Consider the following 19,447-nt stretch of genomic DNA (forward strand, 5'->3'; position numbering starts at 1 on the left):
CAAGAGGCAAAACGAGGATGACCTATAGCCCCACGGAGAGATTTTGTGAGAACATAGTACCAAAAGGCTAGAAAATTCAAGAACTGGATTGTGAAGGACAGTAAACCCCCTAACCCCTTCATAACAACTGCACTGGGGAACTGAATCAACACCTGCATCCTAGAATAACAGCTTATTTGAGGCCTATGGCATCTGCAGTTCATGTTTCCTTGGACCTGATTTGACCTCCCTTGTCTCTAAATCTGTATGATAAGCTGTGTTCTGATAGCTTTTGCAATTTGAGTGGCTTAGCTGGGAATAGAGATGGTCCTGCTTTGAGTTAGAAAAAAATAAATTTCCGTATTGAAAAGTCTATGCTCCTTGAAACCTTCCCCCTAGTGTAATGCGTAAGGAAGGGGAAGAAAGAATGTGGATATTTGGTCCTTGGAGAAAATGAAGGAGGGGTAAGTACGCTGCTAGAGCTAGCTTGTGATCTCTCTGCCTCTTGATCTTGTTTCCATTAAGTGGCTAGGATAGATAGGGAATTGGTGCTGGTGTGGTGTACTCAGATTCGAAATTCTAAATGCCCTCCTTGACGTGGTTGAAGTCCTACAGATGGGCTGGCAACCGTGTTTCACTTCTAAAAGCCAGTTGACAATGATTGCCGGCATCCCGGATGCCAGTTGGTAGAAAACTCAGACAATCTGGTGCCAGAATCAGCTGGTACTTTGGGGCACGTCATTAAAAATCTGTTGCAAAACATGCACTTATTCAATCTCTGCCTTCCCAGCTTTGCTGTAGCTCATCTTTTCCCACAGTTACTTTTATCTAGATACGCCCTCGCTTTTATCCTTGCCACTCCCAATCTGAGAAGTTCCTCAACTGTGAACCGGAGTGTGGCTTCAGAGGAGACACATATATTTAAGAGAGCTTGTACTTTTCCCTATTAACATATTTTACCTATATAAAATGCAGTTTCTTCAATCAGGGATGCTCACTGATTGTAAATGAAGGCTGAATTCCCCAAATGCCACTGGGCAGAAAGCCGCCTCTTTCTTTCCCCTGTAAAGCAAATGTCCCGAAGTTGGCCATCAGAGGAAGTGGACTAGAGTCCATTTTGCCTGCTGTAGCTGAAGTCGGCTTCATCGAGCTGGGATTCCTTAATGTTCGAGAGTTTCGTGTGTGTCCTCCCAATCTCTTCAAGGGCACAGGCCAGGGAGTCAAGGTCACCATCATGCTGATGACGAGCTTCCCACAGGTTCAAAATGACAGCAGACGGGCTACTTTGTGTAGCAAAATAAGATAAATTCCTGGACAGAGAGTTAAATAAACAAAATGACAAAAATAGAAATAAAGGAACAAATACAAATCACTAGAAGGGAATTAAAAATGAATCGGAACAGATATTATTAAAATAGGAATAAAGAGCTCCACTAAGGCAGGTCCGGGGACAGTCCAGTTTGTATCCCAACACTAAACTGAAACTGTACTTTGGAGAGTTACCAATGACCTTCTCAATCCTCCATGTCTTTTTTTAGTCCTCACTTTCCTTGAGTTATGTGTGTATACATGTACGTGTGTTTCTCTCTTGAACACCCTCTTGAAAAGCTCTCCTTCATTAGCTTATGTGATGATATAACTCATTCCTTTTTTTTTTTTCCAAAATATCTGACTCCTCTTTATGTCTCTCATGGTAAACCTAAGGGCTGTCAAAATTTTTATCTGTGTCTTCTTGGGCTTGTATACTAAATGGAGTAGTTATCAGCTCCAAGTGGACAGTGTCTAAGTCGGCATCTCCTGTTTTTTTTTTTTTTTTTTTTTTTTTGCGGTACGCGGGCCTCTCACTGCTGTGGCCTCTCCCGTTGCGGAGCACAAGCTCCGGATGCGCAGGCTCAGCGGCCATCGCTCACGGGCCCAGCCGCTCCGTGGCATGTGGGATCCTCCCGGACCGGGGCACGAACCCATGTCCGCTGCATCGGCAGGCGGACTCTCAACCACTGCGCCACCAGGGAAGCCCCCATGTCTTATAGGTTAATAATGAGCTAGTCATAGATCTTTGAATGACCTTGGGACTGCTCCAGTTAGATATAGCTTTCCACTTCCTCAGACTCGGTGCATCAGGAATCGATATACTCTCCAGGCCTCCATTGGCCCCCATTCTAACTATAACAAATATCCCAGTAATTACAACCATCCTTCTAATCTCTCACACTAGGACATTTATTTCTGAGTCTTCTCTTTGTTTCTTTTTGACAAACTCATCAGCTTCACTCTTCCTCTCCATTCATACTATTGGTATTTAATTTGTGCTCTATCATTTTACGACTAAATTCCAGCAGAAGACTTATAGCTCTTTATTTCTCCAAACTCTCTAATATACCTTGCATTCTATTTCATAAATCATCATGTATCTACTCCACTTGTTTTCAGTGCCTGCCTTGGTCTGGCTGCAAACTAGCTCTGGTAATATATATATATATTTTCCCTCAATATTCTTTTCCCCTTTGAGCCATTAACACTGATTTAGGTAATACTTTGTTCTTGCTTTCATCCAGTGTATTCTGTTCACCAGGAAATACCCACTTTCCCTCTTTCCCCTCTGTTTATCAAGATCCTATACTCCTACAATGCCTGGATTGTAGATAATTCTCATGTCCTCTCAAAGTAATTATTTCTTTTCTCAACTCTTTTTACGCTTCTGCTTAAATTTTCATGTGAGTAAAATGCTTATATATTCCATGTGTGTGACCTCTGCCTTCTCAGTGTGATTGCAGACACCTGAAAGAGAAGGGTTATAGCTAATCATTTTCTGATTCTACAACAGCACTTATAATACTACGACAGGTATTTATTCCATATCCATCAACTGAGCAGTTGATTGCTAGGAACTTGTTTCAGATGATATGGGATCTTCAGTGAAAACAAATGATAACCTCTTGGACAATAACTTTGCTCTGATGAAGACTGAGACAACACAAAGGATTAAAAGGTCACAGTTTTTCACAGGTGCTTTTGCAGCAGGGATAGAAATGTCACCTCTGGTAAAATTCTGATGAGTTGAAAAGATTTTCCAGAGTCAACCAAGAATTGCCTATTTTGAGGATGGTACAACTTTCTGTCACCAGACTCGGCTACATGAGTCTGCTTTGTGATTATATGCTAAGAGCAAGTGGAAGACAAGACAAGCTTTTGAGGGCACGTTATCATTTACAAGCAACATACACACATAGTAATTCTGAGTGAATAAAGTGCTATTTTATTCAAAGGTCTTATGACACTACTTAAAGCTAGTTGGTTGCCAAATAGCACAAATATCAGGGTACGATATATGCTTTCCACTACATCTGAATCTTTAATTGAGAGCGGGAGAAGGCCAGCTTAAAACTGTTCTCTCCAGTTTCTTTTCCTTTTATCTTCCTTCTCCCCATCGCCACCCTCTCCATAGCTGGCCTTCGAATCAAATATAGTTATTTCTACACTAATAGAAATGGCAAAGCAAATGTTGCTTCTGTAGTTGAAGGGATCCTAGTTCCTTTTATTCAACATGTTGTTTTGAATACTGCCACTTCCTTTTAGCTGTAGGGAGCTGTTTGTGGGAGAAGTGTCTGTATCTCCAGGTCTATAAACAGATGGGTACACCCCAACCAATGTGCAGGCAAAATACAAACTGGAGGAATAGCTGAGAAAGAGGCAAAAACTGAGAGACTGTGTGAGTGGATTCTGGGTGGGCTGTGTGATAATGTCTTTCCATGTAATTTATGAGAATAATGACCATTGACACACATTGTTTCCTGGAGTGGGGAAATAATTCTTTATGCTCTCCATTGTCATTTCAAAAGAAAAATAATGCTGGCTAGCACAACAAAAAGAAGCACAGATTTCTCATAGTATTGAAGGTTTATATTTTGTATTTCCTACTGAACCACAGTGGACTAGTGTCTGTTGCAGTGACTGGATCCTTGTGGTCCTATTAACCCCAAAGCTACCCTTTATTCTATACCAGGGGTTGACAAACTATTTCTTTAAAGGCCCAGACAGCAAGTAATTTTGACCGTAGGGGCCACATCTGGTCTCTGTAGCAGCTACTCAACTTCGCCATGGTAGTGTGAAATGGCCATAAACAATACCTAAGTGAATGTGCATGTCTGTGTTCCAATAAAACTTTATTTAGAGACACTGAAATTTGAATGTCATACACTTTTCACATGTCACACCGTATCTATCACTCTTGTTTTGTTTATCCTCCTGAAACCACTCTAGCTCTGGGGCTATAGAAAAGCAGGTGTTGGGCCAGATTTAGCACCTAGGTCATGGTGCTGACCATGTTCCATGTTGTCTTATAACCCAAACTAGATTTCCAGACATAGTAGCAATTTCAGAGAAGATGAGATTGAACTTTCATTTTGTGCTGCATCTGAAAATAAGCACCTAGAGGGTGAAAGTTGCTGGGTCCTCAAGCTACATGTCCTGCCCCAAGCACTCTGAGACCTTTATCCTTGGTAACATTTGGGGAGCTTTGACATTTCAGGACATGAGAAGAAGATCTGGGCATGAAAACGCAAAAGCAAAACTTTAGCAGAGGCATACAGACTATGTTATGGAGGTTGTGATGAATCCTTGTCCCAACATGCTATTCAAAATATTCATGAATCCAGTTGCAGTGTGAAGGTGTTTTAAGTGCACCTGCCTAGAGGAAGAAGATCAGAGCTGGAGGATGACTCTTGCCAGCCACTTGGTTCTGAGAAGTCCTGCAAATGCCCTGATTTGTAGACTAGGCACCCAGGGCTACAGGAAGCTAAATGATCAAAGAGGCAGAAATAGAACTCTCCCTTGGCATGGATCTCTGAACATACTGTAGCAAGTGAAATGTGCTCCCCAAAGCATGTTCCAGGTTGATGCTCTGAATTTATACAAGTACACTCGGCAACACACACAAATCTCAAATTCCACTTAATTTTAGTAAATACACGTAGGAGCGTATCAGCCTTATTAAAAATGATTCAGTCAGCTTTGTGATAAACAGACATCCTATTAAACTACACTTACTTGTCTACACTAGAAGAATTAATAGACAAAAGACACTAAAGTGCTAATGCTATAGGCTATTTCTCAAACATAGTTGGATTATTTTACTGCTTACATGTGTGCAAATGCATTATGATTTTTTTGAAAACTGGTATACCCTATATCCATTTGGTTATCTCCATACCTCCCTTTTGAAATTATTTTGATGCCAATCTGTGTGACCCATTTCTCTTCATAATAATGCTGGTGCATTTGGACACCAGCAGGTAAATGCACACACAATTCAGGGAACATTGTTAATACTAGAAAATAGAATTCATAGCAATAGTTGATTTCCTGAGTCTTTGATTGTTTTTTTTGAAATGAATAAAGAACATTTGGCAAAAGCAGTCATCTTGAAATTCGGGTGGATGGCTCAAAAAGCAAACAATTTTTTCATTTCTCTTTGAAAAATGTTTAAAGAAGTAAATGTTTATTATGCTTGCCTTCGATGCTTCATATTGTTACTTCTTTATGCACTGAATCTTTTGTCATAGCCTTTTCAAATTCTGATCGACTGAGGTAATTCTGAAAAATAAGATTTATTTTTTTGTGGTTCATAAAGATGCTGCATACTGTGTACATAAGATTATTTACTCTCTAAATTTTAAGAATTTACTTTAGAATCATCCTATGTCTTCAGTTTATTTGTCCTAAGTCCTGTAGACTCAGTGACCCCATCTTTTTCTTTGGAACTCTCACTGAAAAAGTCCAGATAAACTAAAAAAACCACATGCTAAGACAGCTGAATAGATTTATCCATGTAAATTCATTGAGTAGTAATAGTTAATTAAGTTTAATTTCGTTTTGTTGAGCCTACATGCTTTCTATTCACCTGAGCCCCTGAGGAGTTGTTTTATTACTATGATTAATTTCTTCTTTCTGAGACTTCCTTATCTGCCCTGTCCCCCAGCCCAATTAAAATTCCATTCTTTATGTGGAAGCCAGGGCAGAATTGGGAACATGAATCTTTAGCAATTTCACTAGCTAGACAGAGGCCAACTTATAATGGTGTATATGGGTCAACCACCAAATTTTTATATAGAATCTCTGTTTTCAAAATACATCTTCAAATGAATGACCGCATTAAACTAATAACGAAAGTTAGGTTATTTCGAGAATTTCTGGAAATAGTTATTTTGCCATCTGTTTTCTTTTTTGGGTACAAAGAGGAAGAGAGAATTGAGGCCCATGATAAAATTCTACCATATAAGTCTTTATATACTGTTGCAATGCAGGGCTCATTTTATGGAAAGGAAAAGTGTCTAGGTGTCCAGTGTGAATTGAAAGATACCACCCTTTCTTTAGTACTTGAAAGTAGTATTCAAATACAAATGTCTTAGGGAATAGGAACATCTAAATCCTCAGTCAGTTAACAAAAAGATTAGATAACAGTAACAGGACGGGGCACAGGTCTGAGACTCTGTCTGAGCCCTGGGGACATGCACGCAGAAAGAGCTACCAAGGGCACGTGCACCTGTGCGCTTAAAGCTGGAGTCTGCCTGCTTAGGATCTTAGTTCTATCTGGCTATGTGTGGCCTATAAGGGACTCCCTTTCATTCTGAATTCCAGATAACAAAGCTTTTATCTTAGTTACTCAGAGCCATGCTACCAGGGGGCTGACATGCCTCTTTGAAAGCTGTAAGCTCTTCTTTGTAACTAATGGTGAGAATGAATTTCCTCTGTAATAAAACCTAGCAGGGGACCACATCTGCACTGCAGCCTAACATCCTTAGCACAAGAAGACGCCTCATCCCAGGTACATGCCATACATTCACTCAGAATTTAGGCTGTCACCCAGCACTTCCAAGTACAAGGGAGCACTTGCACCTGTAACATTAAGGCAGTAATATGTTTATATTCTATAAGCTGTTGCCATTTATATGTAAGTCAACTTTTTTTTTTTTTTAAAAAAGCATATTTGAAAAATATCTTCCTGGTAGGTTGGCAGCATAGAAAGGGAAAACTAAGTTAAGCTGCCTATAATAAATTGGGAGACATCATTACAAGAACGGTGCATAGTCCTACTGTATAGTACCAAATAGGGAACTGAAACATAGTCATAATGAAAAAAAATATTAATATCCCCGCTATCATCGTAATTGTCTCATGTCATGAAAGCCTCTTATGTGACCAAAACCAACGCTTCCTATGGTTCTTTAAGTGCAAATAGAAGAGAAAAGCCATTATACCGGACAGCGGTAACTGGACCACAGCATAAGCATTTGGTCCATTCCTCAAGCTTTCATCCCCAACTTTCATCCTCACTGGCTACTCAACAAACAGCAGAGAGCAGCTTTCAGGATAAAGCAAGTCTGTTTCATTTCCTAAAGAATAAGCAGGGCTTCCCTGGTGGCGCAGCGGTTGGGAGTCCGCCTGCTGATGCAGGGGACACGGGTTCCTGCCCCGGTCCGGGAGGATCCCACATGCCGCGGAGCGGCTGGGCCCGTGAGCCATGGCCGCTGAGCCTGCGTGTCCGGAGCCTGTGCTCTGCAACGGGAGAGGCCACGGCAGTGAGAGGCCCACGTACCACAAAAAAAAAAAAAAAAAAAGAATAAGCAAAAGATGCTTGCCATTATGTCACCTCTGCCTATTGCTCCCCTGTGCCTTCAAATGAAAGGAAGCTGGTATGGGAAACCCAAAAGGAAAAGATACAGGCAATTGAAAACATGCTGAGTTCCACTCTGCCATGCCCTAAAGGTGGTACATTAATTCTTCTGGACCAATTAATTTGGCAATAAAATTCCCCTCATAGTTCTTCCTTTTGCCTATTTCATTATCTGGCTCCTGAAAGGGACTAGCAAGGATTCTTCCTTCTTTGGAAAATGTATGTTAGCCCTGGAGCCCTCAGGACCCCCTGTGAGTTTCCACGCAGGAATAAAACCAGTTGTAGACTCTTGTTTTCAATTCTCCAGTTTCATTCCTGATAAGGCTCTGACAATTTCTCATATTTGGCCATGAAAACTGCAAAATCAAATGTCAACTTTTCTTTGAATTGGGATATAGCATAGACAAATACGTCTCATTTAATGTTCCTCTTCAATAACGCTGAGACATTTTCAAGAATCCTGAGGGTAAAGGAGAATGACCACTATTTGTTCCAAGAGAAAAGGCCAGAGTGCTAATCCTGAAGGGGGAAAGGGAGAAATATTGATACTTTTCCTTTTGCAAAATACTCAATGTGTTTCAATAAAACCTCACAAATAATCGCAAAGAAATAGTTAAGCACTTTAGTAAAGGACTCTCTAATGAATTAGGCAAAATCCTTCCCATAATTTCATTTTCTCAAATTATGAAAACATCACATCCAGGGATTGTGACTTTGTCAGCTTTTCCAGGTCTCTTTGAGACAGACCCATGAAGGGGATTATTTCGGCTATAAAGGGGCTTCGGCACGTCCATCGTTTCTGAAAACTACATTAGCTTAAAGGAGGGAAACGTAGTCCTTCAAAGACCAATGAACTTGCCCCTTGTCACCACCCCTTCAGCTTAGAGTGGGAGCGTGACTTTGGTTCTCTTGGAGGGACAGAAACAGCTTCTCTCCCTTATTGCCTTTAGGCGAAACACCTGCCACTTACAAACCATATACAGTTTGTTCATGGCTAAACTGGCCCTAGGCTGTTTTCAGATTCATATTAGTAGGCAGTTTCATGAGTCCCTAACTTAAGTGGAATGAAGCCTGAACGCCCACCACTTGGCTGTGTTGGGTCCCTCTGGCTTCACACTGAGGGCTCTTCAAATCCAGACTCCGCACAAGTCCATGGGGCCAGAACCAGAAAATCTGATTTGAGCTTTACCGTATTTTGCCTCCAAGGATCTGTGTAATGAATGCTATCTTCCTGTGCATTAATTCTCCTTACAAGAGTCATGACTATTGTTTTTTTGGAAATGGCAGCCTCACATCCATTTTTATTATTTAAAGGTTAGGATGTGTTTTCTAGCCTCTAGGCTGCAGAGCCCAGAGAGCTTCATTTGGTGTAATCCTAGCAAATCCCAAAACACAAGAGTGAAAATATCTAGTCTCACGGGTCCCTGAGTGACCACCCTCAGCGGTCTGCCTGTGAAGCAGGCATTCTGTATATATTTTGTAATCACTTCCTCTCTCTTTTTTCCTCCTCCTTCCTTCACCCCAAAAGAAAGCTGGCCCCGGGACTTCCACTTTTAGTGAATTCTCAAGAGTTACTTGGAGACAGATGAATAAACTGTCTTGCAACCTTCCTCTGGCCTTTCCCACTGCCCTCCGGCCATTTCACTGTTCCTGTGTAGTGTATCCAATTAAGAGGGCGGACAGAGGGAATAAAAGGATTTGACCCCAACGTGAGAAGATTCTGCTTCTCATTAGAGGTCCTGTTAAAAGATTTGGTGGAAAAACAAGTTACTGTAGCACGGCTGATCAGCCATGAAGTTTGAGAAATTTCATTTGCTCCTGATTTCTATAGCATCACCCCAAAACATTAACATCCAAAATACATTTGAACTATTTTACCCAGCTGACCAATAATAAATATGTTTCTCTGGCAGTGCTTACGCAGTTTCAAACAAGTGTACTATTATGAGAAGCTATTAATAAGGTGTGGTTCATCTACTTTCCATCTTGGAATCCTTTCTTCCATTTTGGTCACTTCCCTTCTCCTCATCCTCTTGTATCTCATGCACTTTATCCAGCATCTGTTCCCATGGCAACTTGGTCAAGCTGGCTATGTTTTCACAAGGGTTTCTGGAATACGAAAATCATGAGGCCTTAAAGAAGAATGATCCAACAGTAGAATTTCAGGTACTGAAAGACAGGAATCCTCCACAGTGTCAGCCACGTAACCTCTCTTTTGAGACCAACTTTCAAAAATCCTTTGACACTTATTCAATTCTATTAGGAGGCAAGTTTTTAAGGTCAAGTATACTATCCAAAGAAAAAGTTCATGTCATTCATTCAAGACACATTTCTTGAATTTCCCCGAACTAGACAGTACTATCTAGGTATGTCTAACTGTAATTAAAAAATTAAAAAGTATCATAAAAATACAAAGTGCTATGGAAGTTTAGATATGGAAGATTACTTCTAGCTGAAGCAGTTAGTTTCTGATACTATTTAATTTGCTTAGTTCTCAGCAAAGCTCCCCACCATCTACTCCTATGTGATCAACTCTTTATTAGTCCCACCTACCTACCAATCACCTGTGACCAAGAGCATTGGAGAGGAGGGTTATTGCAGCTGGATTTGTAGAATAGATGTGCAATCTCAGCTCTAAGATGCAGCAAGTATGGACTCTGAGTAATCGTCAGTTTGCCCACAGAAACTGTAATTGCAACTGTTAACTATGACATTCTTTGCTAGGCTTTGTGGCTTATTTATCATAATCCATATGCCAAGCAAGTTGCAAAGCCACCTGCGTTGCTGCCTTAAGTGCACCCACTGACATGTCTCACATTCTAAGCCTGTAACTTCCTAGTTCATGTATCTTCTCTCCTATTCAGATCTAAGTAGAAACTTGTCAGGCAAAAAGGCAAATTATCATCAGTGACATTTGCATTTACCGAAAGGAGGAGAACATTTTCACTGGCAACACAGTAACAGTGAATGTTTCCTTCTACTCCCTTTGAAAGTGCTTCCTTCATGGTTTGAGGGCTGTTGCTTTACTAGCTTTTCACTTTTGGAAATTGAAGGGAAGGGGAGAGTCAGGTAAAGGTGCTGTCACAAGATCAAGGTAGGTGAATTCCCTAACAGAAGACCGACTCTGTGCTTTGTGATCATCTTTCTCTCGTGATCCCAGGGTTGATGAAATCTCAAGGTATCCAACAGCTTTCTTACCCAATAATACCAGCATATTGACAACGTCAGATTTCTGTGTTTTAACACACATTAATGATCACATTAGTGACTGATGATTATGTAGTATAATAAGTACTATATTATTTGTAGCCCTAAGAGAGCAAGACCAGTGATTTGGGATTACACAATAAGAAGTTGTGACAAATCACATCTGAAAATCTCCTTCATCTCTGTCCCATATGTTTCTTCCCATGTAGGAGAAGATACATTTCTGCTACAGTAGTGAAAACGTTTAATGAACTTGACAATTTCTGCAACATGAGAATGAGGATTAGCTAACATGGTGCGAGGTGATTTTCCATCCTCTTTCTCTTTTGGGTTCTCTGAATATCTTCGTGGCCATCTCGGCCGGAACAACAGCAGCTTGCAGAAAGGGGCCTTATCCTGTGCCTTAGCTTAGCCTCAGGTGTAACTCTGACTGCAGCAACAGGTCCTATGAAAGTTTTATTAAATGAGAGCAGACTCATTTAAATGAAGGGTCAGCAGACTATGTACTGTAGGCCAAATACATTGCCTCCTTTTGTTAATAATGTTTATTGGGACACAGCCCCGCCTGTTTGTTTAGATATTTCCTGTGGCTGCTCTCACACTGCATAAGCAGAGTTGAATAATTGCTGAGTAGTTGCAACAGATCATATATGGCCTAAACTATTTACTGTCTCTGGTTCGATGACTATTGGAGAGTTAAGCTAGAGAATAAAGAGGAAGGAAATGCCATTCACTGAAGCTGAATATGGTAGCTAAATAAGGTTTAAAGATGAAACCTTATTTAAATACAAAGATTCCGTGCATTCATGCTATTCTAACTTGCTATTAATTGTGAACATTTCAAAGGGACTGACTAACATTTATTTAAAATGGACATTTTCTTAGAACCATGTTAGAAACTTTCCATAAAGTAGGTTGTTTGAATTTTGTATACTAAGGACATTTAGGCTTTCCTGGAGAGACGGGTCTTAGGGAGAAACGAAAGCAAGCAAAAACAAACAGGCACATCAAATGGTTGCCTTTTTTGACCCCGACATTGGAGGGGACAAGCGTGCTCCTGTGTAGCTGTTTACTGCTCATTAGAGCCCAGACACAAAAGGATGCTAACCTTAGTCTCCCAGTTGGAAATGTGTTTTCCCTACTGTGCAAGGTCAGAAACTGATGGCTTTGGAGGCAGCCTGTGTAGTTCTCGTATGTTTACCGTGGAGAATAAAATGAACGAGGCAGGAACACGCACATGCTTCTTTAGCAAATTAATGCCAGCATCCATGAGTAGGTAGATATTTTGTGGCAATTATTTTCCTGCAAGTGGTGAATTAAAAATCATAAACTCTGGGGCCTCCCTGGTGGCGCAGTGGTTGAGAGTCCGCCTGCCGATGCAGGGGATACGGGTTCGTGCCCCGGTCTGGGAGGATCCCATATGCCGCGGAGCGGCTGGGCCTGTGGGCCATGGCTGCTGAGCCTGCGCATCCGGAGCCTGTGCTCCGCAACGGGAGAGGCCACAACAGTGAGAGGCCCGCGTACCACAAAAAAAAAAAAAAAAAAAAAAAAAAAAAAAAAAAAAAAAATCATAAACTCTGGGCTTCCCTGGTGGCGCAGTGGTTGAGAGTCCGCCTGCCGATGCAGGGGACACGGGTTCGTGCCCTGGTCCGGGAAGATCCCACATGCCACGGAGCGGCTGGGCCCGTGAGCCATGGCCGCTGAGCCTGTGCGTCCGGAGCCTGTGCTCCGCAACGGGAGAGGCCACAACAGTGAGAGGCCCGCGTACCGCAAAAAAAAAAAAAAAATCATAAACTCTTATTGCCAGAATGGATTAGAGAGTTAATGTAGTTTGAATTCTGTAAATTGCATCTGTAGAAAAAGTAACATAGGGATGGTAAGTGATGTGTTTGGGCAGACTGGTATTAGCTGTAGAACCAGAACAGAGCTTCTGAGTCCCTGTCCAACGTTCATTTTTCTTTCTTTAGCCCAAATTCTTTCCTCTGGCTTAGTTTTTCATTCTTGTCCCCAGGTTGATCAGAAAGTGAACCTGACATCGTCATGGTGTGCCTAGGTTATACATGACCCATCTCATCCTTTATCCAAGTTGCTGGGAAAAATTCAACCTAATTTTTTTTCCCCTCTACACTCAGACATTTTTGTATTCTCTCATTCTCACTATCTGCCTTTTTCAAGACTGTGTTCTTTTGGGGCCTGCCTGTCTGTAAATGCCATTTTCTCTTACAGCCATGCCTTCTGTCTTGATTTTCCTCTCTGAGTCTCACTGCTTTCTAGTTGGGCCCTTTGTTTTTGGCTTCTGGATCCCTTTTGAAACAGGGAGCAGCCCTCTCTCCTTTCTTGGCAGACATCTACCTTCCTTTCAGAGAAGAAAGAGTCAGGTAGGATGTCTGTGAAAACAAAGAACAAAAAAAATGGAAGTGACAGAGTAAGCCAAACAGTAAGAAAAATAAGGCTTTGTCTCAAAAGAAAAAAAAAAATACCAAAGGGAAGGGAAGGAAAAGGGTGCTGGGAAAACTTGTTCTCTTTTCGTTCTGGGGTTTGCGGGGTGGGTTAGTGAGACAGGAGATCCTATGCGTCGATGCCTTTTCCACACCAGTCGTCCCTCAAGCTGAGCCCTAACTGGCCTCCCCATCAGTGCCGCTCTGAAGAGCATCACCCCTGCTTTTTCTCATCAAAGTACCAGCGCCCACTATGAATCTCTCTATTCTTTCAACTCAACCACAACAGTAGCCCAGTAATGAATAGTGTCAGTTTAAGCAGCGGACTTTTGCTTCTGCTTGTTTAATGCCCTCTGCCTTTAGACCTGAGAGGTATCATCTCAGACTTCCTTTTTTATATTCACGCACCCGCTTCTTCAGGCTGAGCCTATCCTTATTAAGGGTTAAATAACACTTAAGGTTACCCGATGGGAGGGAGGAGGTGTGAGACACTTGCTTCGTTGTTTCTCCATCACCGTCTCAAGACTCTGGGATCCCTCACCAGCACCAAGACGACAAAGTCTAAACCTCCATTATGGTGGCCCAAATAGCAAACCTGGAGATGGGACCAGGACTAAAGTGGGACTTTTCCGTAACGTCCCCAAAGGCAGAGTGGGATGGCAGAAAGGGCCACACACTGTGTCATATTTTTGTTCTTTTCCCGCTTCCTTGTCCAGATTTCAAACGAAATACAGCCAGAGAAATCCATACAGATATCAGGGCCTGGAAACCACGTGGATACACCCGCCCCATTTTGTTTTTCAAGCTCTTTTAGTAAAATGCTCTTTTTGAAGTTGCCCCCAATTACCTGTTGATGCTGTTTTTCTGTGCTAACATCTGCCAGTCCTTGCCTTTGGCATTGGGGGTGTCAAATGTAGCACAAATCCGCTGTCTGATGGAGTAGGGAATTTTGAAGGCTTTGGGGCCAGTCTGTGCAGGGAAAGTGCTGTCCTCTTGTGCAAAGAAAGTGATGGTCTCTCTTTCATTCTATAAACAAAATAAGGAAAGCAGGATCAGATCTAAGTAGAAGCCTTACGGGTCAACACTTTTATTTTTTTAAGAAAAGTTGTGTTAACACACATGCAAAAAATGCTTGCCTGTTGTGATGGAGTCTATAAAATACACTGACAAGTTCCCCTGTCTTCTAAAATAGTAAATAATGTCTCTAGTAGCCTAGGAAACCGTGTACTGGGGCTTTACAAAAGCCTCTTCCACTCAGGGGAGTCACAATCTTCAGCTTCCTACATCCAAGGAGGTGTCAGGTGAGAGCAGAATTAGATTTTTTTTAATTCTCAAAAAAAAAAATCTAGAATCAGGAGGAAGAAGCTACCAGATGACAGATTTCAGTTCACTTTAAGGAGACCTTCTGAGAGTCAGAGCTGATCAGAGAAGAATGCGCTGATCAAAGGAGCTGGCTGGGAAGCCACGTGTCAGGAAAGCTACAAAGGGGACCTGATTGTATGTTGATCATTTTCAAGTTTGTGTTTCTCCCAGGCCTCAAGTGTGATTCTATAGTAAATATTTTGGTTTTGTTTCAGACTTAAATTGCTTTTGTAAAAGGGGAGGCAGCCACGAGTCAGCGATGAGACCTGGACTAGCCGGCGGAGTGCTGCCCACTCTTCTGACTTAAGAGCTGTCCAGTGAGGATTCGTTATACATCATAACAATTAGATCCTCATATCCAATGTGAAATCACACATCCATCCATCATATCAGAATAGCTGCTGAAAGTTTATATGGACTAACAGAATTTTAAGGCTTGAAAGGTAGCTGAATCACTCCTGTGATTATGATGGGATACAAGGCAAAAGGGATTCTGCAAGTCCCTAATCAGTTGACTATGCATGGACGAAGAGAGATTTTTCCGGGGTGGACCTGACTTAATCAAGTGGCTCTTAAAAGAGAGAAGATGCAGCTCCTATCTGGAGGTATCTCTCCTGCTGGCCTGGAAGAAAGCAAATAGCCACGCTGTGAACTGCTTATGGTTGGTGGGGGGAGGGGGTGAAGCTAGGAACTGAGGGTGTCCCCTAGGAGCTGAGAGTGAGCCCTGTCCAACAGCCAGCAAGAAATTGGGGACTTCAGCCCTACAGCCACAAGGACCTGAATTTGTCAACAACCCTAATAAATTTGGGGACAAACCTCTGAGCTCCAGATGAGAATGTACTGCTGCCACCACCACCTTGACCTCAGCCTTGTGAGATCCTGATCAGAGAACCCAGTTAGGCCATGCCTAGACTTCTGTCCTCAAAAAATGTGGGACAATAAGCGGGTGTTGTTTTTTTCTGATAGATTTGTGGTAATTTGTTATGCAAGGGAAGAAAACTAACACAAAGGGAAATTAAAACACAAATCTGAGGTCGGGTTAAGGGACAAGTTAGCACTGTTTAAACCCCAAGAAACTATCCTTTGCATTAGGAACTTGTTGACTTGGGCTGTCCTTTAAGTCAACACAAGCCCTTCCTGAACTATCCCTGTGAGCTTCCCCTGATGTTTTTCTGACCTTGACACATCTCCTTCTGTGGACACCACAGCCATGCAAGCCCTTCTTGGCTAGTGTCCAGGCTCATGGAGCTATAAGCCTTCAGACTTGGTGTGTCTTACATCTTCAAAAATCTGTTAATTGAGGAAACTAGTTCAAGCAAAGATCTTATTAATGAATGATAATGTGTTTTGTCTTTCTGTAACCATTTAACACAGTTACATATGGGGGGATGTTTTGGAAACGCAATGCCTTAACCCAGTATTCCCATAGGGTATCTCAGAAGATGTTCCAAGAAAGAGCAGTCATATGGTCAAATACTTTTTGAGAAATGCTGCACATTATATCTTACTCTTGGAACTTCAAAGTACATATTATCAGATTAAACAGATTCTACTTACTGGTTTTAGTTCTATTCCCTGGACTATTATAGAACAACGCTCATCAAAATTCTTCCAGTTTTGGAGGTTAGGATGAACTAACAGAAAAAGTGTGGTTTTCAGAGTCAGAAATATCTTGCTTTGGAGTATAAGTTCACATTTCATAGCTCAGTGACCTTGGATGCTACAGGACTTCCCTCAGCCTCAATTTCCTAATCAGTCTTTGACATTTTTTATAGACTCCACAGGGGTTATAAACTTTGGTAGAAGTTACCCAGGTAATTGGTGCCATAGCTAAAGCTAGAATTCCGATACCCTAATACCTTTACCAGGACTCAGTTCACTACATCACCCTGCATCAAGACAAGTACCAAAAATCCACAGAGCAGGGTGGTTCAGAAAAATGCTCTCTGAGTGATGTTAGCATTGTATTTCAAGAATTAATAGTAGTAGAGCTTCATGGAGGAGGCATTTGAGTTGACCTTGAAGGATGGGTAGCTATTGAGTGAACAGAAATTGACTAGGTAAGTGGTTATTTTTGGCAGAGTAGTCAATTCCTTTCTTTTTTTTGCCTTTATTTTATATTATTTTATACAGCAAGTTCTTATTATCTATTTTATACATATTAGTGTATATATGTCAATCCCAGTCTCCCAATTCATCCCCCCCACTTTACCCCCCTTGGTGTCCATATGTTCTCTACATCTGTGTCTGTTTATACCTTGCAAGCCACCTGTACCATTTTTCTAGATTCCACATATGTGTTAGCATACAGTATTTGGTTTTCTCTTTCTGACTTAATTCACACTGTATGATAGTCTCTAGGTCCATCCACCTCACTACAAATAACTCAATTTTGTTCCTTTTTATGGCTGCGTAATATTCCATTGTATATTTGTACCACATCTTCTTTATCCATTCGTCTGTCGATGGGCATTTAGGTTGCTTCCATGTCCTGGCTATTGTAAATAGTGCTGCAATGAACATTGGCATGCATGTGTCTTTTTGAACTATGGTTTCCTCTGGGTATATGCCCAGTAGTGGGATTGCTGGGTCATATGGCACTTCTATTTTTAGTTTGTTAAGGAACCTCCATACTGTTCTCCATAGTGGCTGTATCAATTTACATTCCCACCAACAGTGCAAGAGGGTTCCCTTTTCTCCACACCGTCTCCAGCATTTGTTGTTTGTAGATTTTCTGATGATGCCCATTCTAACTGGTGTGAGGTGATACCTTATTGTAGTTTTGATTTGCATTTCTGTAATAATTAGTGATGTTGAGCAGCTTTTCATGTGCTTCTTGGCCATCTGTATGTCTTCTTTGGAGAAATGTCTATTTCGGTCTTCTGCCCATTTTTGGATTGGGTTGTTTGTTTTTTTAATATTGAGCTGCATGAGCTGTTTATATATTTTGGAGATTAATCCTTTCATTCATTTGCAAATATTTTCTCCCATTCTGAGGGTTGTCTTTTCATTTTGTTTATAGTTTCCTTGGCTGTGAAAAAGCTTTTAAGCTTCATTAGGTCCCATTTGGTTATTTTTGTTTTTATTTTCATTACTCTAGGAGGTGGGTCAAAAAGATCTTGCTGTGATTTATGTCAAAGAGTGTTCTTCCTATGTTTTCCTCTTAAGAGTTTTATAGTGTCTGGTCTTACATATAGGTTTTTAATCCATTTTGAGTTTATTTTTGTGTATGGTGTTAGAGAGTGTTCTAATTTCTTTCTTTTACATATAGCTGTCCAGTTTTCCCAGCACCACTTATTGAAGAGACTGTCTTTTCTCCATTGTATATCCTTGCCTCCTTTGTCATAGATTAGTTGACCATAGGTGCATGGGTTTCTCTCTGGGCTTTCTATCCTGTTCCATTGATCTATGTTTCTGTTTTTGTGCTAGTACCATATTGTCTTGATTACTGTAGCTTTGTAGCATAATCTGAAGTCAGGGAGTCTGATTCCTCCAGCTCCATTTATTTCCCTCAAGACTGCTTTGGCTCTTCGGGATCTTTTGTGTCTCCGTGCAAATTTTAAGATTTTTTGTTCTAGTTCTGTAAAAAATGCCACTGGTAATTTGATAGGGATTGCATTGAATCTGTAGATTGCTTTTGGGAGTATAGTCATTTCACAATATTGATTCTTCCAATCCAAGAACATGGTATATCTCTCCATCTGTTTGTGTCATCTTTGATTTCTTTCATCAGTGTCTTATAGTTTTCTCAGTACAGGTCTTTTGTCTCCTTAGGTAGGTTTATTCCTAGGTATTTTATTCTTTTTGTTGCAATGGTGAATGGGATCGTTTCCTTAATTTCTCTTTCTGATCTTTTGTTATTAGTGTATAGAAATGCAAGAGATATCTGTGCATTAATGTTGTATCCTGCAATGTTACCAAATTCATTGATTAGCTAGTTTTCTGGTGGCATATTTAGGATTCTCTATGTATAGTATCATGTCATCTGCAAACAGTGACCGTTTTATTTCTTCTTTACTGATTTGGATTCCTTTTATGTCTTTTTTGTCTCTGATTGCCATGGCTAGGACCTCAAAAGCCACGTTGAATAGTAGTGGTGAGAGTGGACATCCTTGTCTTATTCCTGATCTTAAAGGAAATGCTTTCAGGTTTTCACCATTGAGAATGATGTTTGCTGTGGGTTTGTTGTATATGGCCTCTATTATGTTGAGGTAGGTTCCCTCTGTGCCCACTTTCTGGAACGTTTTTATCATAAATGGGTGCTGAATTTTTTCAAAAGCTTTTTCTGCATCTATTGAGATGATCATATGGTTTTTATTCTTCAGTTTGTTAATATGGTGTATCACATTGATTGATTTGTGTATATTGAAGAATCTTTGCATCCCTGGGGTAAATCCCACTTGATCGTGATATATGATCCTTTTAATGTGTGATTGGATTCTGTTTGCTAGTATTTTGTTGAGGATTTTTGAATCTATACACATCAGTGATATTGGCCTGTAATTTTCTTTTATTGTAGTATCTCTGTCTTGTTTTGGTATCTGGGTTATGGTGGCATCATAGAATGAGTTTGGGAGTGTTCCTTCCTCTGCAGTTTTTTGGAAGAGTTTGAGAAGGATGGGTGTTAGCTCCTCTCTAAGTGTTTGATAGAATTCACCTGTGAAGCCATCTGGTCCTGGACTTTTGTTTGTTGGAAGATTTTTAATCACAGTTCAATTTCAGTGCTTGTGATTGATCTGTTTTTATTTTCTCTTTCTTCCTGTTTCAGCCTTGGAAGGTTATACCTTTC

General features: G+C 40.9%; 1 protein-coding gene across 3 annotated transcripts in view; it reads right to left on the reverse strand.

Annotated features, from left to right (window-relative positions):
* Positions 1–1,084: 1,084 nt before the first annotated feature.
* Positions 1,085–19,447, reverse strand: part of UNC5D (unc-5 netrin receptor D) — a gene marked incomplete at both ends in the record, with an annotated part of 603,454 nt that continues 585,091 nt past the window's right edge. For all 3 annotated transcript variants that reach the window (XM_079726836.1, XM_079726834.1, XM_079726835.1), the window contains 2 exons: positions 1,085–1,289; positions 14,144–14,322. In XM_079726836.1, the coding sequence (XP_079582962.1) occupies positions 1,085–1,289; positions 14,144–14,322 (384 nt within the window). The remainder of the gene's footprint in view (positions 1,290–14,143; positions 14,323–19,447) is intronic.

This window comes from Hyperoodon ampullatus (assembly GCF_949752795.1).
Source record: "Hyperoodon ampullatus genome assembly, chromosome: 20".
NCBI classification, from domain to species: Eukaryota; Metazoa; Chordata; class Mammalia; order Artiodactyla; family Ziphiidae; genus Hyperoodon; species Hyperoodon ampullatus.